Source organism: Lutra lutra, chromosome 1 (assembly GCF_902655055.1).
Source record: "Lutra lutra chromosome 1, mLutLut1.2, whole genome shotgun sequence".
NCBI lineage: Eukaryota > Metazoa > Chordata > Mammalia > Carnivora > Mustelidae > Lutra > Lutra lutra.
Genome location: NC_062278.1, coordinates 18984052 through 19009825, shown reverse-complemented (window position 1 = coordinate 19009825; position 25774 = coordinate 18984052). Strand labels below are relative to the sequence as shown.

At 40.0% G+C, this 25774-nt stretch overlaps 1 protein-coding gene and 1 long non-coding RNA gene across 2 annotated transcripts; one reads left to right on the top strand and one right to left on the bottom strand.

The window, feature by feature from the left end:
* On the bottom strand, nt 1-20279 carry MRPL39 (mitochondrial ribosomal protein L39). The gene is made up of 10 exons (XM_047721610.1): nt 20134-20279; nt 19173-19379; nt 16652-16791; nt 14552-14651; nt 13528-13595; nt 11273-11385; nt 8396-8461; nt 7338-7491; nt 3175-3222; nt 1-99 (listed from the first exon to the last, which is right to left on the bottom strand). The coding sequence occupies exons 1-10, from the start codon at nt 20195-20197 to the stop codon at nt 52-54; spliced, it is 1008 nt and encodes a 335-aa protein (XP_047577566.1). The 5' UTR covers nt 20198-20279; the 3' UTR covers nt 1-51.
* Nucleotides 19372-25774, top strand: LOC125095333 (uncharacterized). Its single transcript, XR_007125851.1, has 3 exons — nt 19372-20652; nt 22808-22851; nt 25011-25774. It is a non-coding gene; the product is annotated as an uncharacterized LOC125095333 (long non-coding RNA).

Sequence of the window (25774 nt, the reverse complement as noted above, 5' to 3'; positions counted from 1 at the left end):
TTTCACATAAAACTTTTATTTTATTATACATATTTGAATTTTAAGAAGTTATTAGGTCGATGCACTTTCCTCTGTAGGTTTAGTTTGATCTTCAGTTACCTGTAAATACATGAATACTTTACTTTTCTAATAAATAACCACTTTCAGTTTTACCCTTCCCCCACCATTTTAAGTCATTCCACAGTCCTTTTCCTATAATAACCCCTGGTCTTTCTCCTTCATTAGTAATTATTATAGAAAGTTAGGCAGAAAAAGAAGAAAATGCACAAGGCCAGGTTCCCAATATAAATTATCATGTAAAGTACAACAATTTCATTAAAAATATAATCTGAAGCATATAGCTAGGCTTCTCCAGTCTGTCATTTTATTTTTCAATTACAAAATGAAATCACTCACGTAAGAAAAATACCAGCAATGCTGTAACACAGTATTTTAAATCAACAGATTTTCTTGGGAGGTATAATTATATTCTTAAATATGGTATATTACAGGCTTAGTAGAAGTAGGTATCTGTACATCCACATTTCTATTCTGTGTCACTCAAACACATCAAACAGCTAAACTTACTCCTCATTACCCTGACACTCACCCCACCTCCAGCATTATTTATCCCTGTGAAGGTCTCTACCCAGCTGCCCACACCTGCCATTCGAGAATCCACTGTTCTCGTACGTGCATATTCAACCAATAGTCCTACTAATTCTACCTGAGTGACTCTCACTGCCACACCTGAACTTCAGAACCTCACCACCTTCTATCCCTCGAGCAGGACTGCTAGTTTAAGCCACAGCTTTCTTCCATGCCGCCCCAGAGTAAGCTTTAAACACAAATAGCTGACTTGTAGGTTACTTCCTTTTTCACATTCTCCAGTGACCCCCAATCACTTCCGGGAGGGGAATGCAAATTCTTTAACATGGAAGACAAGCCCCTCTTCATATGCTATTTCCAACAGACTTTGCTGGATTCGTCACCCACCCTACAGAAGACTGGACATTCAGATCCATCTTATATTCATCACTCTCTCCATTCCTCCCTGAGGAATTAGGCATTATCTCCTCTGAGATAACCACCAACCCATCCCCAAGCAAATTATCTGCTAGGCCCACTTTCAGTCATCCTCTAAGCCAACTTAAGCAACACCAATCCCTGGGAACCCTCCTTAACCAATCCTCCAGCTTAGTCCAGGTCCTTTGCTGAATGCCAGAATTCCACTTGTACACCCAACTGTCAGTTTGCAAGTCTGTTTCCATTAAAGTAGCCTCCCTGAGGCCAGTAAGTAGGCTTTGTTCATTTCTTTACCTACAGCTCCTGGCACATAACACACATTCGCCATGTCTATGCTAGTTGAATCAATGTACCATATGTTTAACCTACTCCCTTTAAACAAAATGGACAGAAGGAAACTGAACCAGAATAAATGTTGCAAAAACAGCTATTCCCTGATTTCTATTACATACTCTAGGTTACTACCCCTACTATTTTTCTACATTTATTATAAACTAATTTCTCCTCTAGTTTCCTAACCTAAAATGATGATTATGGTGAGAAGGGGATTAAGAGCACACTTAATCGTGATGAGCACTGAGTAATGTATAGAATTGATGAATTGTTGCATTGTACACCTGAAACTAATATAACACTGTGTGTTAATTACACTTTGAATAATATATATGTATATATAAAATTAAAAATAAATAATAAAATGGTAATTGTTACCAAAGAAACAAAATTTTTCTATCCATTCAAAAGTACTTTCTTTTCATGAGGAAATTATATATACTCTTTACACAAGAATATTATGACTAAGTGCCTCAACAATAAATTCTATCTGTAAATTCATTAATAGAGAATAGGTTTGTACATCATCATAAAAAATAATCAATACTTACCAGGTAACCCATACATCAAAGGTTGGGCTCAAAATTTGCCATGACACATTTATAATAAACCCTGAATGGGTTAACAGACTGAATGTAAATGCACTAGCAAAAACAACTGAAAAACCGTATGAAGAGATATATAATCAAGTGGAAATTGTAAGAATGGATATTTGTTCGGAGGTCACTTTGCAAATGGTTCATGAAGACAGTAAGACTTGGATGAGGTACTGAAGAATGAGTAGGATGTACTCATTCACAGAGAGGAGGAGAAAAGGACAGAGCGTTCACACAGAAAAAGTGCCATGAACAAACAAACTTGAAAATAAGTCTGAGTTAACAATGTTAATATCATATATTTGTAAGTTACTGAGAGTAGATTTTAAAAGTTCTTAACCACACACAGAATATGTAACTCTGTGAGGTGATGGCAATGCTAACCTTATTGTGGTAATTATTTTGCAATACATACATATATCGAATCATTACAATGTACATCTTAAACTTACACAATGCTATATATATATATCAATTAAATCTCAGTAGAGCTGGGAAAAAAATAAAGTGATATAAGACTGCAAACTAAAAAAAAGAAGAAGAAAAAGAAGAAAGAAAAAGTTTGATATATGCTTGCAAGCTTGACTAGAGTGGAAAATTAGGGTAGCTAGGAAGGGTTCATGAGGCCAGATTACATGGACCAGCTATTCAATGATGTACGTAAAGGACAAGCATTTAGCCTATGAAAGAGTAAATAGGGATAGAATAGGTCAAGAAATACAATCACTCCTACTGGTGAAATCGCAATCATCCCTACTGTGTCAGTTTAAAGGCCCGACACAGAATGAACTACAAAACACAAGTACTCAAATACTGTTCTTCAGGACATTTGCACATTTACTATGTCAACCAATGTCAAGGCAGTTTCAAAATATATCTGACAAACTTTAATCTTCCAATGCTCATTAAGTTTACAAAAAAATTATCAAAGACCTAATTAACACCACTGGACCCACTAAGAACTATTACTACTATAGAGCAGCATTCTTATTCTTCAAGTTCTACAGTATCATCTCCATGATATTAACAAACAAAAACAGGAGAAATGCTGAATTACAACTATTCTCTTGCCAAGATACTACTGGGGTCACCAACTATAAAACTGCTTTAGCTATTGAGACAACTAATGACTTTTTTCTTTTGTTTTCTTTTCTTCTCTTTTTTATTTGTTGTGTTGTTGCTTGATTCCAGTAAAAATTTCTTCATGGAACAGTACTCATTAGCCGTCAAAAACACTTACCATTTTCTGAGATCTTTCCAACAGCTTATTCCATATCGTAAAATGTGCCTTGAAAAGAAAAGATTCACTATGAATTAAATAAAGCAATAAAGTTAAAATAAAAGGAAATGAGTCTTAAGTAGGTTTTAAGTGGCTGCTTGGGTGGCTCAGTGGGTTAAGCCTCTGCCTTCGGCTCAGGTCATGATCCCAGAGTCCTAGGATCGAGCCCCACATCGGGCTCTCTGCTCAGCAGGGAGCCTGCTTCCTCCTCTCTCTCTGCCTGCCTCTCTGCCTACTTGTGATTTCGGTCTGTCAAATAAATAAATAAAATCTTTAAAAAAAAAAAAAGAAGTTTAAGTAGGTTTTAAATAAAACAAATACATAAGAAGTCAGGCGGTACTAACGAGCCTAAGCAGTTACAAAAGTAGATTCAAGGAGGGGAAAAGGTACTTTACAGGACAGCTGCTGTGTCTGGCATGTAAGAAAAACAGACATAGCACTGAAAATGCCACTCGTCTTCTTTTATCCTTCCTAATCATCACCATCACAGACAGCGTTCCTTCTAATGGGAAGCAAAACTCTGCCTCACTTTCCCATGGGCTGTAGTTCTTTCCCTAAATAGCCATTTTCAACAAACTAGAGGTCATTCTTCAAATCACTAGCAATCACAAGGAGAGGTTCATCAAGAACTGATGGTGACCAGTGTTGACCAACGGTGACACCTTCACACTGAAATGGCAGTTTTAGAGGATTTAGCAAATTACCTTAAAGAACAAGTAAAAACTAATGGAAACAATACAGTTATAGAACCAATTACTTAGTCCTTAAAAATTGTATATAGTTGGGGATTCTCAGAATGCACAGATGAAAACTGTGTAAAATGCATTAAGGACTGCATCAATTTTACTAAGTCATTTAAAGGTGATACTGAGGGATACGGGTGGGCCAGTGACTATGTCGCACTGAATGACCTGGTAAAATCTATGATAAAAGATAAATTACTGTATGTACATGTAAGCCCTTCTGGAGAAAACAGCAGCATCGTATGTTTAAAGGGAAAACCACACCTGACTCCGGCAGAATGGACAATGGGTGCAGACCCTCCGGTGTGGCTGGAAGACAGTGGATGATGGAGAAAGTGGTATGAGAGGTCAGATAGGCAGACAAAGGCCAGATAATGTAGGGCTTTGTGAGACAACGTACAGGGCTAGGATTTTTTTTTTTTTTTTTAAGATTTTATTCATTTCAGACAGAGAAGGAGAGAACACAAGCAGGGGGAGAGGGAGAGGGAGAAGCAGGCTCCCTGCTGAGCTGGAAGCCCGATGCAGGGCTCAATCCCAGGACCTGGAGATCATGACCTGAGTGGAAGGCAGATGTTTAACCATCTGAGTCACCCAGGTGCCCCCAGGGTTGGGATTTTTATAAGAAGCCCCTGGAACGTATAGGGCAAAGGGATTACATGATCTGATTTGTATATGAAAAAGGTCATTCTGGATACTAAGTAAGGAATGTGCTTCAGGGGCCAGAGTGAAAGCAAGGAAGGCATAAAGAGTAAGACGGGTTGGAAAAGGTAGTGGTAGCAAATGTGATGCTATGCGACAGTGGGACTCAGGGCATGTTTCAGTGTTAAGAATTTAAAGGCCTTGCTGATGAATGGGATAGAGCATAGATGGGAGGGAAATGGAGAATCAAGGATTACCTCACAGCTAAGTCGATGGTGTCATTTACTGAAATGCAGAAAGCTAGCAAAGGAAACGGGTACGTGGAGAAAAATCGAATGTGTCAAGGACAAATGCTAAAAAGTACAAAATGTTGATGAATGAGATGAAGGATTTAAATGAAAGATATACTATGTTCATAGACTAGAAGATACAATTTAGTAAAGACATCAATTCTCCTCAAATTGATACACAGGTTAAATACAATTCCTATCAAAGTCCCAATAAGACTGTCAATACAAAAAGATTATCCTAAAATTAAATGAAAAGGCAAAGAACCTAAAATAATTTAAGCAATTTTTATAAATAATAACAACACAGGATGAATTATTCTACCTGATTCAAGAACTGTTTACTGCTACAGTAATCAAGACCATGATACTGGTAGAAGGACAGACACACAAATCAATGGAACAGAATAGAGAACCCAGAAATAGGACCATAAGGGATATGCCCAGATGATTTTAACAAGGTTCAAAAGCAGTTTAATGGAGGAAGGAGAGCCTTTTTAACAAATGATGCTGGAGCAATTTGACATGTACAGGCAAGAAAAATGAATCACAACCTAAATCTCAGACATTATATAAAATTTAACACGAAATGGAACACAGAACTAAATATAAAACTATAAAACTGTTAGGGGGGTAAAAAAGGAAGAAAATCACTGGGCTCTAGGTCCAGGCAAAGAATTCTTTGAATTAACACCAAAAACATGATCCATAAACAGAAAAACTGATAAACTAAACTTCATCAAAACTAAAAACTTCTGGGGCGCCTGGGTGGCTCAGTGGGTTAGGCCGCTGCCTTCGGCTCAGGTCATGATCCCAGGTCCTGGGTTCGAGCCCCGCATCGGGCTTTCCGCTCAGCAGGGAGCCTGCTTCCTCCTCTCTCTCTGCCTGCCTCTCTGCTTACTTGTGATTTCTCTCTGTCAAATGAATAAATAAAATCTTTAAAAAAAAAAAAAAAAAAAAAAAAAAAACTAAAAACTTCTGATCTGCCAAACTTCTAATCTTCTGTTATAAGGATGAAAAGATGTAATTACTGACAGAAAATATATGCAAACTTGTTATATATACACAATGAAAGACTAATAGCCAGAATATACTAGGAAAAAAACTCTTAGAATTCAACAGCAGTAAAAAAAAAAACCTAATTAGAACGTAAACAAAAAACATAAACAGACTTTCACCCAAAAAAATATACAGATGGTAAATAAACACATGAAAAGATGTTCAACACAATTAGCCAAGAGGAAAATGCAATTTAAAGCTACAGTATGCAATCACTACGAGCCTATCATAATGGCTAAAAACAGTGACAACGTCAAATGCTGGCAATAATCAAAAAACTGATTACTCACACATTGTTGATCGGAATAGTAAAATGGTACAGTCACTCTGGAAATCAGTTTGATAGTTTCTTAAAACATTCAGTATATGCCTACCATATGACCCAGCAATTGCACTCATGGGCATTTATCCCAGAGAAACGAAAACACATATTCACAAAAACCTATACACAAATGTTCATAGCAGCTTTATCCATAATAGCCAAAAAACTATAAAAAAAAATCCTTTAACAGGTGAATGGTTAAACAATACACAGAAGGTCTATACCACAGAATACTATACAGCAATAAAAAAGAACCAACTACACAACAACCTCAATGAATCCTCAGAGAATTATGCTGAGAGAAAAAAGCCAATCCCCAAAGATTACATAATGTTATTATTCCATTCATGATATTCCTGAAACGAAAATTTGTAGGAGAGGAGAGCAGACTAATAGTGGCCAGAGGTGGAGGTGGGGCAGAGAAGAGTGGGTATGCCTATAAGGGCCAACAGGAGAGAGCCTTGTAAAGAAATTGTACTATATCCTCATTATGTCAATGTCCATACTCTGGCTGTGAAACTGTACTACAGTTTTGCAAGACGTTATCATTGAGAAAACTAGGTAAAGGTAACTTGGAATCTCTGTATTATTTCTTATAACTACATGTGAACCTACACAGATTTTGAATTATCTCAAAATCCAAAGTTGAATTAAAAAAAAAAAGGATTAACAAGGGAGTGGGAACAATATGGAAAATAACAGACTCTGGGTCATAAATAGAATAGGAAAATTAAGGAGAAAAGTCTGCCAAACCTAAACCCGAAAGACATTCCAGAAGGCCTTACCAATATGCACTCCAGTAATCTTCAGAGCACCCTCTTTCCCTATACTAACTCGAAAAATTAAAATTACTATCCCAGTTTGATTCAACTTTTTCAACTAGTATTTCTTTTGTGAATGATCAGTTTACATTCCAGGGAAAATTGTTTTTATCATAAACCTGAATTTACAAAGTACTACTGTCACACAACTTAATGAAAATTAAAATGTATGTCCTTCAAATTGGTATAAAATCAAGACCAGAATCACACCCACCCCCAAACTGGACGATCTGAAACTTTAAGCTTTACTTACTCTTAAGTGTACGGGTAAAGACAGACCCTGGAATCTTCGTACAAGACTCAATGGGGTGGCTTGAAGATTATGAACTGCTGACACTTCATACTGGAAACAAATACTTGTTCTTGGGATAAGAGGACCCTCACTCACATCAATGAAGTCACCAAGCCTGATTTGATTTTAAAAACAAACACATTAAACCTCAAAATGAAACCATTTACAGTAGTTTAGGAAAAATCTATTTATTCTCTTTGGGACAATGTCCCCAAGTCAAAAAACATTTCATGTGGGTCAATTCAGTCTCTACTGCTCCTGACACAATAACCTCAATGAGGAGGCTAAAACTACGAAAATTAAAGTCAAGTGAACCCTGTTCTTCATTAGCACTGATAAAATTTTACAGAGATTTTTAAGACCACTGAACGCATCATGCTATTGAGTTAATCCAATTTCTAAAACTGATCATCTATAACCTTGTAACAACTCATTGTAATAGAGTTAGGAACTCGATGTATACAACAGATTGTCCGAAGAGCAGCTTTGTAGAGAAAAATGAACTCTGAGCCAAGAAAACATGAGGCTGAGAAGAAAAGATATAGGTCACGAAGTCACTTCTGCATACGCATTATGCATTGTCTTACCTCCCTCATCCCTGTATCAGAAAGCACATTCCTATTGTACTTACTTATATGTAACGTAAGTAGTAATTAGTCAGTATTGACATCTGTGAATACACATGAATTATATTCAATTCGTAGCAATGAATATTTTGCCCAATTTCAAAATTAACTTTTGAAAATCACATTTTTAAACAATGGTTTTCAACTCTTGAAATGCTGAAATAAAAATAACAATAGAATGAGGAACAGAAACCAGAACTGCTCCTGAAGATAATTTAAACCATCCAGTTACCACCCTACAAAAACAATGAACAAAGCAAGAGAAAATAAGATAATGAGAGTAACAAATTTGAGTACAAATGCATCTTTTGCAGTCATACACCACATTGGGTAACAACAATAAAGCTACATCTTCCTATAAATTAGCATGACAGCCAATTTATTTTTACTTACCTGTGTAGCTTAACTATTCTTTCAGGGTTCTGAGATGCCTTCTCTTCTATGAAGTCCATTTTGTACCTAAAAAGTAGCAAAGAAAAAAAAATTTTACTTCTAAATATACAAAATTTTTAAGGGACCCCTCCTTTTCTCTTCCTCTTTAGCCATAGCTTTTGAAAGAGGGGTTTACACTTGGAGCCTCCCCTTCACACCTCACGTCCTTCAGTCTGGCCACAGTGTCACAACTCCACCAAACTCCATCTCTCTGAGTGCTCTTTTCCTCTGGCTTCCATGACACTCCCTACTGCTTAATACTTTAACTCTCTGGCCAATCTTCCCCCTGTCCACTCTCCAGTGGACCTGTCCTACAGCCCCTTTTCAGTAAGTATCCTCCCTGGGCTAGCTCCTTAACATGCACAGCTTTAATCGCACTTCTGTTTTCCTCCTTCCACAGTTCAGCTTTTAATCCACATCCCTCTTATGAGCCCTGAACTACATATCTAAGACCCTCCTGAACATCTATTAGACTGTTTCACAAGTACCTTACACTCTGCAATTCTCAAACAGAGCAAAAATTTACTCCTTCTTTTCCTGCCAAATGTATTCTTACTCCTGAGTTTCCTAGCTTAGTGAATGACACCGCCAACTACCCACACGTCTAAGTGAGAAACTTCAGAGATTTCCTTGATTCCTGCTTCTCCTGCCACACCCCCTCCATCTAATTCATTGCCAAGTCATGTCAATTCTACTGCCTAAATGTTTCTCAAATCTACCCAATCCTGTTACTAGAGCTAATAGCAGAGATGGAACTGCACAACCCAGGATCAAATCATAATATTACCACTATTAAGAGCCCTCTTTACCCCAGAGCTAAACAAGTATTAGGTGGGTGTATGGCAAAGTTGGGAAGCATGAGTTGATGTGAAAACATCCACTTACTGCCATACCCCTTCTGCCAAAGCCCCCCATACATTATTAAGGGAGCTAGTTCCCTTAATATTTGTCCCTTTTGACCCACCTCTAAGAGATGCACCTGTCCCCTGGGAGCCAAAGCTATGTAAGGCTCCCCCTACAGCAGAAGGCCTAATCACTGACCTACCTTAACCATCCAAAATTCTCTGTCCCCTCAAACTTGCCCCCAAACCATCCCTAAACCTCCTCCCACACATTCAACTAACTTTCCTACAAGCCCTCCTAGACTTGTAAAGTGGAGCGGAGGGAATGGGAAATCTCATGGAATGAACATCTAAAGTACACTATGGTGGCTATGGAGCACTTAATGTAATTAGCCCGAACTGAAATGTGCCTTAAGAGTAGAGTGGGGCGCCTGGTGGCTCAGTGGGTTAGGCCTCTGCCTTCAGCTTGGGTCGCAATCTCGGGGTCCTGGGATTGAGCCCTGCATCAGGCTCTCTGCTCAGAAGGGCGCCGGCTTGCCCCTCTCTCTCTGCCTGCCTCTCTGCCTACTTGTGATCTCTCTGTCAAATAAATAAACAAAATCTTTAAAAAAAAAAAAAGTAAACTACATGAGATTCTGAAGATCTAGCATATAAAACTGTAAAGCATCATCAATTTTGTAATATTGATCACATGCTGAATTAATATTTTAGATATATTGTTTAAATAAAATGTATTACTAAAATTAACTTCACCTTTTGACTTAATGTAGCTACTAGAAAATTTAATTATATAGATGGCTTACATTATATCTCTATTGGACAGCACGACCCTAGAACTGTAGCACAGGAAGTGTCTTGATATGTTCTAATAATACAAGGAATTTTCTTATAGAATCAATGGTGCTTTGGGTCTATAGAACTACCTGCATTCTAGTTCAGTTAAACTAGTATGTTCCTACTGCTTTCTTAGTACACTGGTTCCAGGATATGTGAAATATTATAAACCATCCCTATGCAAACTTACATCTCATTTTATAAATACCTAAAGAAATTCCAACCCATAACCTTGAACGATTTGCAGGGGTATATTCTGTCTTAAGAATCTAGTATCTAGGGGCGCCTGGGTGGCTCAGTGGGTTAAGCCGCTGCCTTCGGCTCAGGTCATGATCCCAGAGTCCTGGGATCGAGTCCCGCATCGGGCTCGCTGCTCAGCAGGAAGCCTGCTTCCCTTTCTCTCTCTCTGCCTGCCTCTCTGCCTACTTGTGATCTCTCTCTGTCAAATAAATAAATAAAATCTTTAAAAAAAATAAATAAATAAAATTTAAAAAAAAAGAATCTAGTATCTATGTTATTTTTTTGCAATGAAGATTTCCCTAATTAATTCTAATTTCAATTAGATTAATATTAAAATATAGTTTATGTTGTTACAATTAGTAGAAGAAGGTAAAGTTTAAGTTTTCTGAGTGAGAAAGGGGACTGAGGACCCAGGGAAGATTTAAAATGTTGGCAAAGAAAATCCACCAGTGAATAATTCTGGTGCAGAAGACTAAGACCTGGCTATGTGAATATTTTAGTTTGGTGTTAGCTCCCTCCAGAGCACTGGCATTCTCTATCTCACCCCTGTCATTTAAAGAGTAGGAGGGTGAGAAGGAAAGGCTGCCAAATGAACAAAATGATACAGTTCCATGTATGCTATCACTTCATGATGAAAGGAAAAAGGGGAAACACACTGCAATGCTGCTATGAAGTGAAGGACTTCTCTGGTCAAAGAAACAGAGAAGTAAGACAAACAGAATTATCAAAGTGTGGGGAGGTCTTTTCTCTGTGAAATAAGTAATGAGATGAATCAAAGTAAATAGGTACAGAAAAAGAGATCTGAGAGCTAAAAATAAGTGTCCCATACACATCAGATATAGAGATTCTTAAGAGCTAAATTTTCTTCAGTAATTATAACTTCAGGAGGTTGAATCTCACTTCCAAGGGAGCCAACACTTACTTGTTGTGCTGAAATATTTCTAATGCCACTTTTGCTTCCACTTCCAGAACTTCAAATGGAAGATCTTTATAAATTAAAGTGTGAGCATCTTTCGTAAAGGAACGTAGGTTCTCCTTCAAAATGAAAGTATTAACTTTTTGTAACAATTGACTTAAAAGCATTTCTCCATAAGGCAGATAAAACTGTATGCTAAATATTATAAATCCAACTAAAAGAAAAAGCAAAAGCAAGTTTGTTAGGAGTTATTAATTTATAACAATTAAGTATTCAGACCATAAATTTAACTATGAAACTTGTAATTTACTTGTAATTGAGATATTAGCCTACGTTAATTATTAAAGATAATCCTACAAAGAAATCTTAATAAACATTTCATTCAAATTATACAACCCTTACAGTTTATTAAAACATGATGCAACTAAAAATGCTAATAAAAAGATACAAAAATGTGTTTACATTTTAAGTAAAACTAAGCTTTTTTAAATGAACAGGGAAATTATTCTTTGTCATTCAGAACATTTTACCAGGAAATATAATGTCATCATTGGCCCTGCCCAAAATATAGCATACATTTAATATAAAAATTCATGTTGAATAAAAAGTCACTTTTATGCAATTAAAATGATTGATTAATACACATTAACAATATTTATGACACTTTTAATAAAAGCTGTAATTGAGTTTTCATATTATAAATCATTACTAATGCAGAAAAGACCAAGCACTGTTACGCAAGTAATTTTTGTAATAAAATTCTTTCCATAAACTTCCTATTAGATTTTTTTGCATGAAATGACTCTTCTCCATTCATAAAGGGACAATTTATAACAAATCCACATTCATGATTTTATACAACTGTTACTTGAATGTAAGTCTCCACCACTTTTTCTAAGTGATCCACCCAACCCCATGGTGCCTGTAATTAGTACATTTCTTTTTTATTTAAAGTTTTACATTTAAAAAAAGGAAAAGAAGGCAGCAAGTTTCATACATAATGAGAACTCTTAATCTCATTAGTTTTTACTTAATCCCCCACAAGTGAGGATCCTTTCTTAAATTTGAGGGCATATCTGAAAGAGAAATTATACTGACACAAGTTCAGAGATCACGAAGAGTTCCAATCCCTTCCCTGTACCCCGACACCCCCCCACCTTTCTCTCTAGATCTCTGCCCTCTCCCCTCTCTCCGTTTTTCTCTTTGTTCCTTCCTGTTTCCCTCTGCTGTCCTTCTTGATATTAACCAATTTGAGCACGATTATACAAGAAATAACTTCCAAAGCCAGAATTACTAATTACTAGACATAAAAATCTCCAAAATTTTGCAATAAGGAACTACAATATTTCACTAAATCTAAAATATACCACTAAGGAAAAAACACTATCAATTATAAGATGCTATCTACTGTAAGATATATTTTTTTTTCACAGATGTTAAAATGTGAAAAAAATGTACACAGTAGCATTGATAAAATGGTATGGTACATCACCTTTCCTTTCCTGATCTCCAGACTTCCATGTGTAGGACATACAGTTTTGCTTAAGAATCAAGTATTTGCCTCTTCTCCCCAGTGATAACTGAATTTCTAGGCTTGACAATTTAAAGTCATCAGTATACTCTCCTTACAGGGCATCTGATCTAAATCATCCTTGTTAGCCATGTGCTACCCAGTTGCCAGACCAACAAGGACGACACTCATTACACAATCAGATCATTCACCAATTGTCTAGTTTGCTGCCATCTGAGTTAGCTTTGTCAAAGCCTGATTCTTAATTCACTCTATCCTCTACCCTCTATCCCTCCTTTCAGGGTAACCTTTGTGTATGGGGAGATCTCACAGCATGCAACAGGCTAAAATCGTTTAGGGCAGTGGTTTTCAAATTGTGCTCGGGTGATTCAAGAAAGTAAGGCTCCAAGCCTCCCACCACCACATCAACCAAGGTGGTTAACCTTCTCTATTTTATATTCTGGGCATCTTGAAAACTACTATCTTAAGAAACAGAATGAACAGTACCAGGAAGAAAGTACTTCAAGTAGGACACAAAGCTTCCACACAACTGACCACATTGTGAATACCCCCATTCATCTGCCTCTATCTTAAATTCACTGAAAAAGCCAACAACACAGGTAGGGAGGTAAGTAAGTAGGGTCTTTTAAATTAAATATTCTCAACATGCAGAAGCATTCAACAATTTAGGACTCATTGTAACAACAAAAGGCACAGATCCTAAAATTAATATTCCAAACACTATACTTACTTTTGTTGGCATCCACTCATCAAGTCTCTTATCCAGAACTACATCATAGCAGAAGGCTCCACAGATTACTGTAAATCCAACCAAAATGAAAGGCAAAGTCAAATCTGTTACAGTAGAGTGACTTATTGGGAACAAATAAATATTTAGACCATAAAATGAAGGGCCAACAATATCTCTGAACTCTACAAACTATAAAACTGTAACCATTATCCCAGCTCTTGCCAAAGTTCTACCAACTTTGCCCCACCCAAAAAGCTAATTCACCTTTTGTTAACCCAAAAATCACTAGTATGTTTTTAAACATTCATGTTTTCTTCCAGAATAGTATCACTACAGAGATTTCAAATAGTTACTAAACATAAAAATTCCAAAAGAATAAGATATTTAATATGTAGGTGAATGACTAAATGGACATAAAATGTTGAATTTTTTGTGTTCTAAACTTCCTTATTTTTGTTGTTTTGCCCTTCTTAGAATCATTCATTGAGCTTTTTAAATATTTTTGGTATATATACTTCTATATATTTTTTTAAATTACAAATGTGATCCTACTGCACATACTGATGCAAAACCCTAGTTTCACCAAAATTACAGAGTGTGAACTCTTCATTCTTCCCAAAATGGTTCCTCTCCAGAGCAATAGACGTTTCTGGTGAAACAGTGCCACCTAAACATAGCTTACTCCAGAATTCTATTTATTCTCATTTCCTCTTCCTCCACACATTTGATTTAGAAATACATGCTTAAAGGTGGGAAACAAACACCAAGACAATGTAACTACATGAAATTCATATTCAAAAGAAACATGCTCCTCGAATTCCATTATGTAATTACGGACTCCATTAATTAATAAGACGTTTTGTTACCCATTATAAATGGAATATATGTATGATAGTAGTATATATTATATAAAATTAGATGTAAGCTAAAAAAAAAAAAAGAAAGCATCTCTATAAAATATCAAAAACAGGTATCAAACCACTGAAGGATTACAAAAATATGTATGTGTGTGTGTGTACATTACCAGGAACTTCTGGAGCTCTGACCAAACTGACCACATATTCATCTTTGAATGCCCTCTCTATCACACAGCCCATCATCATGGTACAAGCACGCCAATAAGCCTGGGAAAATAAAATGCACGCAAACATAATACAGACTAAGATTCACTAACATTTCTTCAGTATTCAAATTTAGGTTAACTTTTGACTTAGGAGGTCTTTGTCCACCCTCAGCATGTAGCAATAGGGAACATCAGGCCATGACATTACCTCTCCCAAGCAACAGGCACAAAAGAATGAAGCACCAACTTGTGCTGTTAGCAATGTTTCTGTGCCAGATACCATGCACTATGTTATCAAACAATACATAGTTTTACTATCTGGTAGCAACTTTATGTTTAACCCAAGATAAAGGTAACTTGTTAACAAACTTGTGCTAAAGTTAAAAAAAAAATGTATTAATATAAACCTGTTTATATCATATATAATAGAGAGGAAAAACTCAACTTTTAAGAATTTATGACTCCTGCGCTCTAACTAACATCACACGGCACATCCACTCAAGTTATTTGTATTTACAGCAAAGCAACCCATTAACTGGGCTTTCATTTTACCAGCACATTTGACCCATAGACATGCTTAATGTGGGTATCCATGCAATGACCTAATCAGAGTCTTAAACAGAAACACAAGTCCCACACAAGACCTGCCCATACTATGTCCCATACTGGCACCACTATAACTGGGCAACTGACCTTCATAAGCACTCCTTGCCTGAGGACTAAAAAAATGGGCTCACTTGGTTGTGTGCAGCAGAAACTGCTCCAGGATTTATTCTACAGAACCACATACCATACATTAAAAATAACAAATCCAGGCTTTGAAGGCAAGTAGTAAAATGCACCTCATCTATCCTACTTAAATGTTTTTAATGTCTGTTGAACTCCAGAGTCAGAACACCTAGATTAAAATCCAAGCTCCACAATCTCCTAAACTGGTAAGCTTGGTCAAGCTACTGAACCTCTCTCTGCTTCCGTTTACTTATCTGGAAACCGGGAATAATAGTACCCATTTTTATGGGATTTTTATGAAGAGTAAATGAGTTAATACCTATAAATCAACTAGGATAGTGCCTGATACATAATTAATATGTGATGTGCGCTATCATCATGTCTATCATTTTCTTAAGTGTTTCATTTCAACATATACTTCTTGAATACCTACTGTAAGTCAAGAACTAGGTCCAACAGGGGACATAATCCCTGTTTTCACAGAGCCAAGAATCCAATGTGTTCAACGGTTCATATTGCAAGTTAATATTAAAATATTATATCTAGAGACATTTATCCAAGTGCTGTGAAGCCCTAAAGAGGGATTCGTTCTGATAAGAAGAAGCTGACAACATCCCAAAGAGCAGGTAGCATTTTAATTGAACTATAAAAGAGAAATAGGATTTTAACAGGGAGGAAAGAAAATACCCAGAGTTAAAGAAGAACATCAGCAAAAGCCAGGAGGCTAAACCATTAGTGACCAAGGCCCTTAGTATGACCAGAGCAAAGAAGAAGTGGAAAGCTGCCATGAAAGTAAGCTCAAAAGCCAGGCTGGCATCAGATCACGCAAAGGGCTTGGAAAGGAAGGGGAATAACTTTCATGTCATTCCTGAAAGTTACCAGGTAGGAAAAGAGTAACACAATCCTTAGTCATGTCACTTAGTGAAACTCTTACATGGCTACTCAGGAAGACTTTAGAATTTAAAATGGGGGCAGGAGGCAGAGTTAAAAAGTTACTGAAATAATCCAACAATGATCAAAGGCTGAATTCAAGCAGTATTGGGAATGTAATATAGAGAGTGATCAATAAATGTCAGTGCACCAAAGATATGAATGTAAAGACAAGTTAAATAGTTTTTCTCACACCAAAATACAAAGAAAGGATGCCAAGTTCAAGGATTTTTTGAACTGTGGAAATGCCTAATCTAAGCAAAACACTGGTTATCTAGTACATTACATTTGACCTTGGCCACATTTGCACATTTAATGGTCTGTAGCAAAAGTACTTTAATTTAAAAAAAAAAAGAAGAAGAAGAAAACTAGGGGGCGGGAAGAACACAGAGGCAGAAATACCTTATTCACTTCTCCTGGATCACGATCTTTGAAAGTAAGAAATTCAATTTCACAGGATTTGGTCAAAGGTTTATACATGTCCCAAGGCTGTCCGTCCACAAGAGCCAGAATGGACTTCCTGCAGTACCACTCACTTAAATCTAGGGATTTAAAACAGATTGAAGGTCTAAATCTAACAAAACCCAAAGTGAAAAGTTACATGTTTACGTGCTCCATTAAGAAATAAAACAACATGCTTCCCTCTCTCTCTCTCTGCCTGCTTCTCTGCCTACTTGTGATCTCTCTCTGTCAAATAAATAAATAAAATCTTTAAAAAAAAAAAAAAAGAAAAAAGAAATAAAACAACAGAAAAGCAAAATTCTGCAATGACTTCCTTCAGGGGAAAAAAAGTCTTACAACTTACGTCTGTAACTAATAAAAAAATATTCAACACATCCAATATATTCTTACTAACAAAACTGTCCAAATTATTTACAAAAATCATTAAGGCTAAGTCTAATTTCAAATTAATCTGTCAATTATTAAGTAGTAAAACAATTTTCCAAGAGCTACACTTAAATATTAAGAGAGCGGCATCACGGATATATTTGGATATGTACCCACATAACTTAAGAGAAAATATCTAAATATATATCCAGAGTAAATCTGGTCTAAATGGGTTTGGGGTCTTGCTTCTAAACCACCTCTTACTTCCCTAACATGGCCTGTTCAAGTTAAATACCAGTAACAGTTTTTAATTATCAGTACGAATTCACATATAAGCCCATCATCTCTGGCCTGTTCTTTGACCAGAAGGCAAGTGCAACTCCAGCCCTGGTTAGATGTTTTTCAAGTACACAGCTACTCACAGAAGGGGTCAAGTTCCTGGGTACAGGGTCTAAGTTCCATACAGAGGGGATCAGGTCTGGTTTCGTTCACTCATTCGTATATGCAGAACCTAGCGCCATGCCTGTAGCATGGTAAGGACTCGAAAGCGTACTGGGTGATGTGAGAAGGTACGCATGACGAGCCAGCATCAGTGCAGGAGTCGCTCATAGGCTTCGTCTCGACGTGTGAAACGTACAAAGCTCCTTAAGGACCTGTACTTTGTCTTAACCTCCTCTGTAATCCTAATGCCTATCACACAGCAACGGTCCAGGAAATGTTCACAAGTAAACAATGATCATAAGTACTAATTCAAGTGCCCAAGCAAAGGAAGATCCAGAGTAATATGCTAGCTTAAGCTTTTAACTAAAATTATCTATTACTTAAATGAAATCATTACTGAGTTTTCCAAAAGTTTAAACAATGCAGCTAGTCGTATATATGAGCAAGCATGGTGTACAGATCTATTTTGAAAGCTTTCTAAATTTCAATATTACCAGTTCTATCAAAGGTACTTTAAAAGCATTTTGATGGGGGCGCCTGGGTGGCTCAGTCGTTAAGTGCCTGCCTCCAGCTCAGGTCATGATCCCAGGGTCCTAGGATAAAAGCCCCACATCGGGCTCCCTGGGCACTGGACGCCATGCTCAGCAGGAAGCCTGCTTCTCCCTCTCCTACTCCCCTGTTCGTGTTCCCTCTCTCGCTGAGTCTCTCTCCGTTAATAAATAAGTGAAATCTGGGCGCCTGGGTAGCTCAGTGGGTTAAGCCACTGCCTTCGGCTCAGGTCATGATCCCAGGTCCTGGGTTCGAGCCCCACATCGGGCTTTCTGCTCAGCGGGGAGCCTGCTTCCTCCTCTCTCTCTGCCTGCCTCTCTGCCTACTTGTGATTTCTCTCTGTCAAATAAATAAATAAAATCTTAAAAAAAAATAAATTAATTAAATAAATAAATAAATAAATAAGTGAAATCTTTAAAAATGTAAAATAAAAGCATTTTGATCACAAATAATCTATAAAGAGGCCCTGTACCCTTCCTGTACACACTGAATCACACAGAGGGCACAGTTATCTCCTTTAAAATATGAACACAACACATAATTTGACCCTCATCACATGCACCCCATGTATATTTCCACTGACACATTTACTCCGTAGACACATGACTGTCAAAACATAGTATGAACAAAATCGTAACACACAAGGAGGCAAGTGGTAAGCAGGTAAGACTGAAAGTAGGCCATAAAGAGCTAGAAAGGAAAAGGCGGCCCAAAAAGCTGGTCATCCGAGGCCAGGGCTGTCCCTCTACCCCAAATTTCTTTGATGAGCTCCCCAGAGTGACCGCGCCCATCACCCCAGGGTGCTGTCTAAAAAGGGCAAGCACGCTAGTAACACCTCTGCCTCCTCACGCCTGAAACAGTTAACAGCACCCCAAACCCCGCCGGATTCAAGCGCGTCCGGGGACCACCGGTGCACGACAGGGCTGGCCTTTCTAGACCCACGGTTCTCTCAAGAGCTAAAGACGGCGAACAGAGAGTAAGATGCTAGATAACGGAGAACGTCTCCAAGTTCAGGGAGCAACCACCGAGTCTCGCCTCCTCGGAACCAATTCTTCCGCAGAGTTTACATAAAACAGTCAAAACTGGATACTGGTTCGCTACTTACGCATAGCACAATTGTAAGGGGTAGAAATGTTTTTATTCATCACAAAAATGGTGCCAGGGTCGGTTTTCCCAACGTGTTTAACTTCAATCTTCTCAGTGCGAGGAGTTAAGGACAACTGCCTGTTCTTCTCTTTATTAAAGAGATCATTCTGCATTTCTATCAGTTCGGTCGGTGACAGGCGAGAAGCTGGCGAAGTTGCGATCGACCCTGGGTGGAAGTGACAAGACCTGTCAACAGGGAACGAAAGCGTAACGCACCGGGGATACCCCACCCCGCACCACCCTCCTACTGGAAGGGGAGGCCACGCAATTTTAAACCGCCGTTTGCCAAAATGCGCTCAGAGGTCAGCCTGAACCGCTTCCCAGGGTGAATGATGAAAACGCCAACGGAAGAAATCCGCAGCCCGCCCAGACCCCCACCCTGCAACTCAGCCCTCTCCCCACCAGAGCTGCACCGCCCACCGGTTTTCCGTCGGACTCCAAACTCTGCTTTACAGTAAGAGGCCAAGAGTAACCAGGAAGTAGTGTCCAAGTCAGACCAGTCACTGGGAAGGTGAGCAAAGCTGTCGCTTTGGAAGACCTTGGGGACAAGAAAGCTCCAGAGGACTGAGCTCCCTCGCCAAAACGATCAATACCAGAGAGGGAAATGCTGAACTTGTTTTCCAAACCCTAAATGAGAGCGGATGTGACAAAGCCAGTACGAGTACTCCAATGGGAAAACGAGCACATGTCACGCCGGGACGCGGGGTCCTTCCCAGACGGGCCCTGAGCTCCTCCCGCTCTCTCTGTGCCCCGAGGTCTGGACCCTCAGGCCCGGAGGCGGCGACGGCCGCCACAGCCGGGACCTAAAGCTCCACCTCCGCCCTCAACCCCGTGGGACCTCCCAGGACCCGCCTCAGGCCCCATCTGAGCAGACAATCCTTCAAGCCTCGCTTTTCGTCCCCACCGACGCTGGAACTCACTCCAGCCAGCCCCGCCACTGGGGGCGGCCCGCCAAAGGCACAGCCCCCGGATCCCCACGGCCATTGCCTCCTCCTCTGCCGTAAGAATCGCCTCGCGCCGGTCCTCTTCTGCACCCCCTCCCCGGAAACTCTAAGCACGCACCCTGCGTTCCGTACACCAGTTTAGTTCCGATCCCCCACGCTCGGGCCGCGCGCCGCCGCTAGGGGGCGCGTTTGCGCCTCGCTGAAGATCAGTGCCGGGAGGGCGGCGTCCAAAGCTGGGGTACGTTCCCGGGGCGCGTAGGGGGCCGTGTCCGCCAGCCCCGGGGGCTCCGCAGGGAAACATCCTCCCTCTTTGGAGTCGCGCAGTTTGACTGGCTCCCTCACCCGCCTGCCTCCGCGAGTTCGAGCCCAGAGAGCTGGACGAAACCCTTGCTTCCCGCAAGAGTATTTTTGGGGAGGAAAAACCGGGGAAAGACGACTTCCGTGGTCAGCCCGGCCGGTGACGCTGATGACAGCTCAACTCTCGGTTTTGCAAGGGTGAGTTCTTAGGCGGGCGGAGGGACCTGTGCCAAGCTTCTGCGTTTATTGGGCCATTGAAGGGAACTCTATGAGCCATAGAACTCTTTACAAATTAGTTTATGTAGTATTTGGAGTATAGAGAGAGCATAGTAGAGGCATCCTGGTGATGCCGGCAGGTCCTCTAGGAGCCCTGAGGGGGTACCGCAGGCCCAGCCTCTTGAGAGGATCCCTGGCTGTGTGCAAGATGGAAATGAAACACGAGCCCGCAGGAGGGGAAAGCAGAGTTTATGGAAGGTCTAGAGAGGGTGCAGGTCCCGACAGGGTGTCTGGGAGACTCAGAAAGGAAAAGAGAGAGCCTCGTCTTTGCTCGGAGCCTGGGAGTTTTTACTGAGGACGGCGGTGTCCTCTTAGGCGTCCAGGAACCAGTTAGAACAGAGGTGAGGGCTCAGGTCTTACTCCTCTGGGCCGGGGGTGGGGGTGGGGGTGGGGATCTTGGTGTCCAGATGTCTAGCTCTGGTGGTCTGGAATACCATAGGAACGCTTCCTCGCCATTCTCACCGAATGGAATGGAATGGAATGGAATGGAATGGAATGGAATGGAATGGAATGGAATGGAATGGAATGGAATGGAATGGAATGGAATGGAATAGAAATTATCTGCTCTAAAGAAATCACTCACTCCTGGTCCCTTACAAAGAGGATACACACTGTATTATAAGGCATGTGTAAAGTGGGGGTGCAGGTCCTAGCAAGAATTGAAGCAGGAAAAGGAGCAAAAAGCAGATTTTTATGGAGTCCCTCAGTTTCCCTATCTCACTGGGATGGAATTTTGTCTCTTATCCCAAGGGGCCAGAGCCGTGCCCAGCACACAGTAGGCACTCGATAGATAGGTGTTGAATGATTGACTTCCTTTGCGGGAAGTTCCAGCTCAGCGTCTAACTCCTCTGTCATAACAGCGTGTTATTGCTATCGAAGCAAGTATAACCTGGGTGAAGTATGATAATGATGTTTATTCAGAGTTGTCGAACGCTGTGGCTTTGCTTGGGGCGTTTTAAGTTTACAAATTAAGCCCGTGGCCTTTTCCCCTCGGCTCCGGCTTGCAATGGGAAGATGTCACCACCAGGGGGCGGCACCGGCTAAAGAACAGATACTGGGCAGCGCGTCCCTGCCTTCCCTTGGGGACCTGGGTGAAATGTGGTCAGCAAGTAGACTTCCAGCTATAAGATCAATCAGTATTGGGGAAGTAAGGTCCAATATGATCACTGTCACTAACAATATGGTATATTTGAAAGTTGCTAAAAATATAAATCCTCAAAATTCTCATCACAATCTCTGAAGCAACAGATACTAACATCCTGTGCTAATCCTTGGGCGATAAGCATGTGTTTCAAGTCTTTGTGCTGTACACCTTAAACAGTGTTGTGTGCCAGTTACAAAACTGGAAGAAAAATGAAACACTCCCTGCCTCTATACATGGGTCTTCTTGTTCTGAATTTTACATTCACATCAATTGCTCAGGGAGTGTCATTCCCTTCCCTTGTAAGATAAGAAACGGAAGCAGCCAATCTCGGACTTAAGGCGGGTCAAGTTTTACTATGCCACCTCTCATTTAAGATCCTATTTCAAACCACGAAGTATACATATACATCTGCGGAGGATGTGTGTGTGTCTTTTGCTTCCTTCTTAAACTTATGTATACTTACTCCCTTGAAAGACCTTTGTTCATCAGTCCTTTAGATTTTACCCCCATCTGGTTGTAGAGCAATATTTAAACAAAGCCTCAGAACATAATTTTTTTTTAAAGATTTTATTTATTTGACAGAGAGAGATCACAAGTAGAGAGAGAGAGAGAGAGAGGAGGAAGCAGGCTCACTGCCTAGCAGAGAGTCCGATGTGGGACTCGATCCCAGGACCCTGAGATCATGACCTGAGCTGAAGGCAGAGACTTAACCCACTGAGCCACCCAGGCAGCCCCTCAGAACATAAATTTAAACAAATTTAATCATAAGTCAACCACAGTGGGAGCAGTAATTGGAAATCTCAAGTATCGCAGAAATTAACTTGGTTGGAAGTATGTCAGTAATGGTAATTGAACATTGAACATATGCCAATCAGGTTCGTTCATTTTTGCAAACCTACTCATTCAATAGGCATAATAATCTTTATTTTCCAGAAGAGGAGATTCGGGTTTGGGGAAACCTGAGAGACCTACCCAAGGTAAATCTGTGGTCAAGAACTCCCTCAAAATATTTGCTAATGCTAAATCTCCTTTCCGGCCTCCTTTATCAGCTTTCTCCCCAAATCTTAGTCTCACTCTCTCAGTCTCTCTCGCAAATAAAAAGAATCATCAGGTCTGTGGCAGTAAATATCAAAGGTCAGCCTAGAACATCTTACTGTGCCAGAAAACAAGAAAATTCTCAAAAGGCAGGAGAAACATGTAAAAAGGACACAGGATCCAGCTTGACAAGAGCTCCCGTTGTACAAATTTAGGACAGTTTAAATAACAAAAAGGATAATGATGAAGGATTATAACATTATATGTGTTTTTAAAAAATCCATGAGTCCATAGTGATACTCAAAAATAAATGGGAGCTGAGAGGAAGTTTTCTTTACAAAATCCACATAATAGAATAACAGAATGGGGTGGGGGGGTAGTACCAGGGAATTACCACTCCACAACTATCCAGGTAATAATTGTTTCAGAAAGAGATCACCTATGGATGCTGAAAGCAGTGGGGAAATTTTGTTGGGATCAAGATATTCACCAAGTGTCTAAGTATCACCCCACAGATTATCTCCACAGAGGGATAAAGGAAACGTCATTGGAGAAATCTGGTGGACAACTTAACAAGGGGTCAGAATTTATCATTACCCCAATGGAACAATCACATTATTTGTGCCTCCCGGTTGGAATAAACAACGGGACACATGTAATATTCCTGCCACAACTGTTTGACATGAATCTAAAGAATCATGAGGAAGAGAGATCAGATATATCCAGGAAATGATACATTCCACAAAACAACTGGTCTAAGCTCTTGGTTCCACGAGAGAGGAACCAAAAGAGTTCAGGAACTGTTCTAAATTAAAGGAGACTATAGAGATAGATGATGAGTATGATCCTCACCTGGGTTTTGGATCAGAAAGAAAAAAAAATTCCAAGGATATTATTTTGACAAATTTGAATATGAACTGTATGGTAAACAATATCACTGCTGGTGATGACAGTGGTAAACAAAAAACTGTGTTTTTTTGGACCTGGCAACAGTATTATGGTCATACAGGAGAAAGTCCATGTTCTTAGGATATAACGTGGAAAGATTTAGGGGTAGAGCATCATCATGCCTATAACTCCAATGCCTCAGTAAAAATCAAGGGCTTTAAAAAAAAAAAAAAAATCAAGGGCTTTATATCTGGAGTGGGAGCAAGAGAAATTTAGCAAATGTGGCAAAATGTTAGCAACCAGGGAAGCTAAGTGAGGTGTCGATCATAATACCCTTTCAACCTTATTCTGAAATTTTTATAAAAATAAAAAGTTGAGGGAATAACCACAGTGGTTTTCAACCACAGAAGTTTGCTTTGCTCACATGACACATCAGGGGGTGGCAGCTACAAGCCAGCTGTGGCTCAGCCACTTTATTCCAAGAATCCAAGCTGTCAAAGCAGCCCCTCTGCCGGCCCTCCCCACCCCCACACTCCCCACCCGGACACCTCCCTGCCTATCCTTCCTCCCCCACCACCTGGCTGCTCCCCTCTTCCCACCCCAGCTCAGGACTTGTGGTTCCCTGGCGGAAGGAAGGGACAGCAAGGTCTGCTTAGTGCACTGGTTCTTGAGAGCCTCTCAGACTCACTAGCTCGTGGCCTCACAGGCCCCTAGCCCGAGCGAGTCCAAGGCCAAGCCCAGTGGCAATGGGGCTGGCAGAATATGCCTTCTTGAGAGCCAGTGAATGAGATCATAGAATTCAAGGAGAAAAGCAACTCACTGATATCTGGAATCCAAGAGCCCAGTGACCCTCCCGAGATCCATTATTCTCCCAAAATCACCAGCTGAGTGGAGACTCCAACTTGGATCCATCTCCAAAGGGTATACTTTGTTTTTCTCTCCAATTCATGTTTTTTTTTTTAATCCAAATATATAATTTTACATTTTCAAATTATTGTACATTTACTTGCTTGGAAAATCAAGGAACTGTATATTATAGGGTATACTTTGAAAAGTTTCTCTCCCAGCTCTTGTCCCCATTCATTCTTCCCAAAACCTCACATAGCATACCACTGTTATTAATTTCTTGTGCATTGTTGAGAGTTCTGGGCACGTCTATCAGCTAACCCAAATAGATAAACTCCCTCTCTGCCTCCTTTATGTCCCCTTTTAGTCTTTGTCTTGCAAAGCTGTGCTTTTCATCAGCTTGAATATGTTGTTCTGGTTCTCCTGAGAAGCAGAGGCCAAGACAGAGTTAAATATGCAAGGATTTTCTTCCATGAGAGAAGAGGGGAAGGCTGCCTCCACCTGAAGCAGAGGAGGAAGAGAGCCTGGAGGCATTCCTGCCTGCCCCAGCAGGTTAGGGAAGCTGGTCAAGACCATGAAAGGAGGGGGCCCAGTCCTTGAGCCCAAGTCCAGAACAAGAAGGATCCCAGCGGCAGGCCTGCCAGATTGAGTGTCCCCGGCTGAGAGTAGCAGGTGGGAGGCGTGCCCTGGGAGCACACAAGATGGATTTCAGAGTACAACAGCAGGGGCTCTCGGTTATGAACCCCCACCCACGTAGCTGGAGGTCTGTGAAGCATTTGAAATAAGCTGTGTTAAAGAAATCAAATAATTAAAGAAGCACTTGTTATGCATTTTACACTTACTATGTAATAAACACACACATGCATTTCTATCAATGATCTCCTATCAAGGTTCTACACCCTCCACTTCCACCTGGCCTGAAAGATACAGACAAACACACAACTCCTAAAAGTGTAAGAACAGAGGAAAAAGCAGGTGCCAACCGAAGGCTTTTCTTTCTATTAGTGTGCTACCATGGGTCAAAATGGTACCTTCACTTCAACATCACTCCTTACTAACTCCTTAATGTGCTAAGGTAGCAGTGGAGTGTGTGCATGTGTGTATGTTTCTGTGGGCTTCTGGAGAAATGAA

Bases quoted from the DNA above. Each gene is read 5' to 3' on its own strand.
- MRPL39 (XM_047721610.1), bottom strand. From the start codon at position 20,197: ATGGCCGTGGGGATCCGGGGGCTGTGCCTTTGGCGGGCCGCCCCCAGT. The intron at 14,652-16,651 runs GTATTTCTGCCT...TTATTTTCCCAG, and splicing joins ATCCAGGAGAAGTGAATAAG to GCTTATTGGCGTGCTTGTAC. The intron at 11,386-13,527 runs GTAAGTATAGTG...TTCATTTTGAAG, and splicing joins ATGAGTGGATGCCAACAAAA to GAGAACCTACGTTCCTTTAC.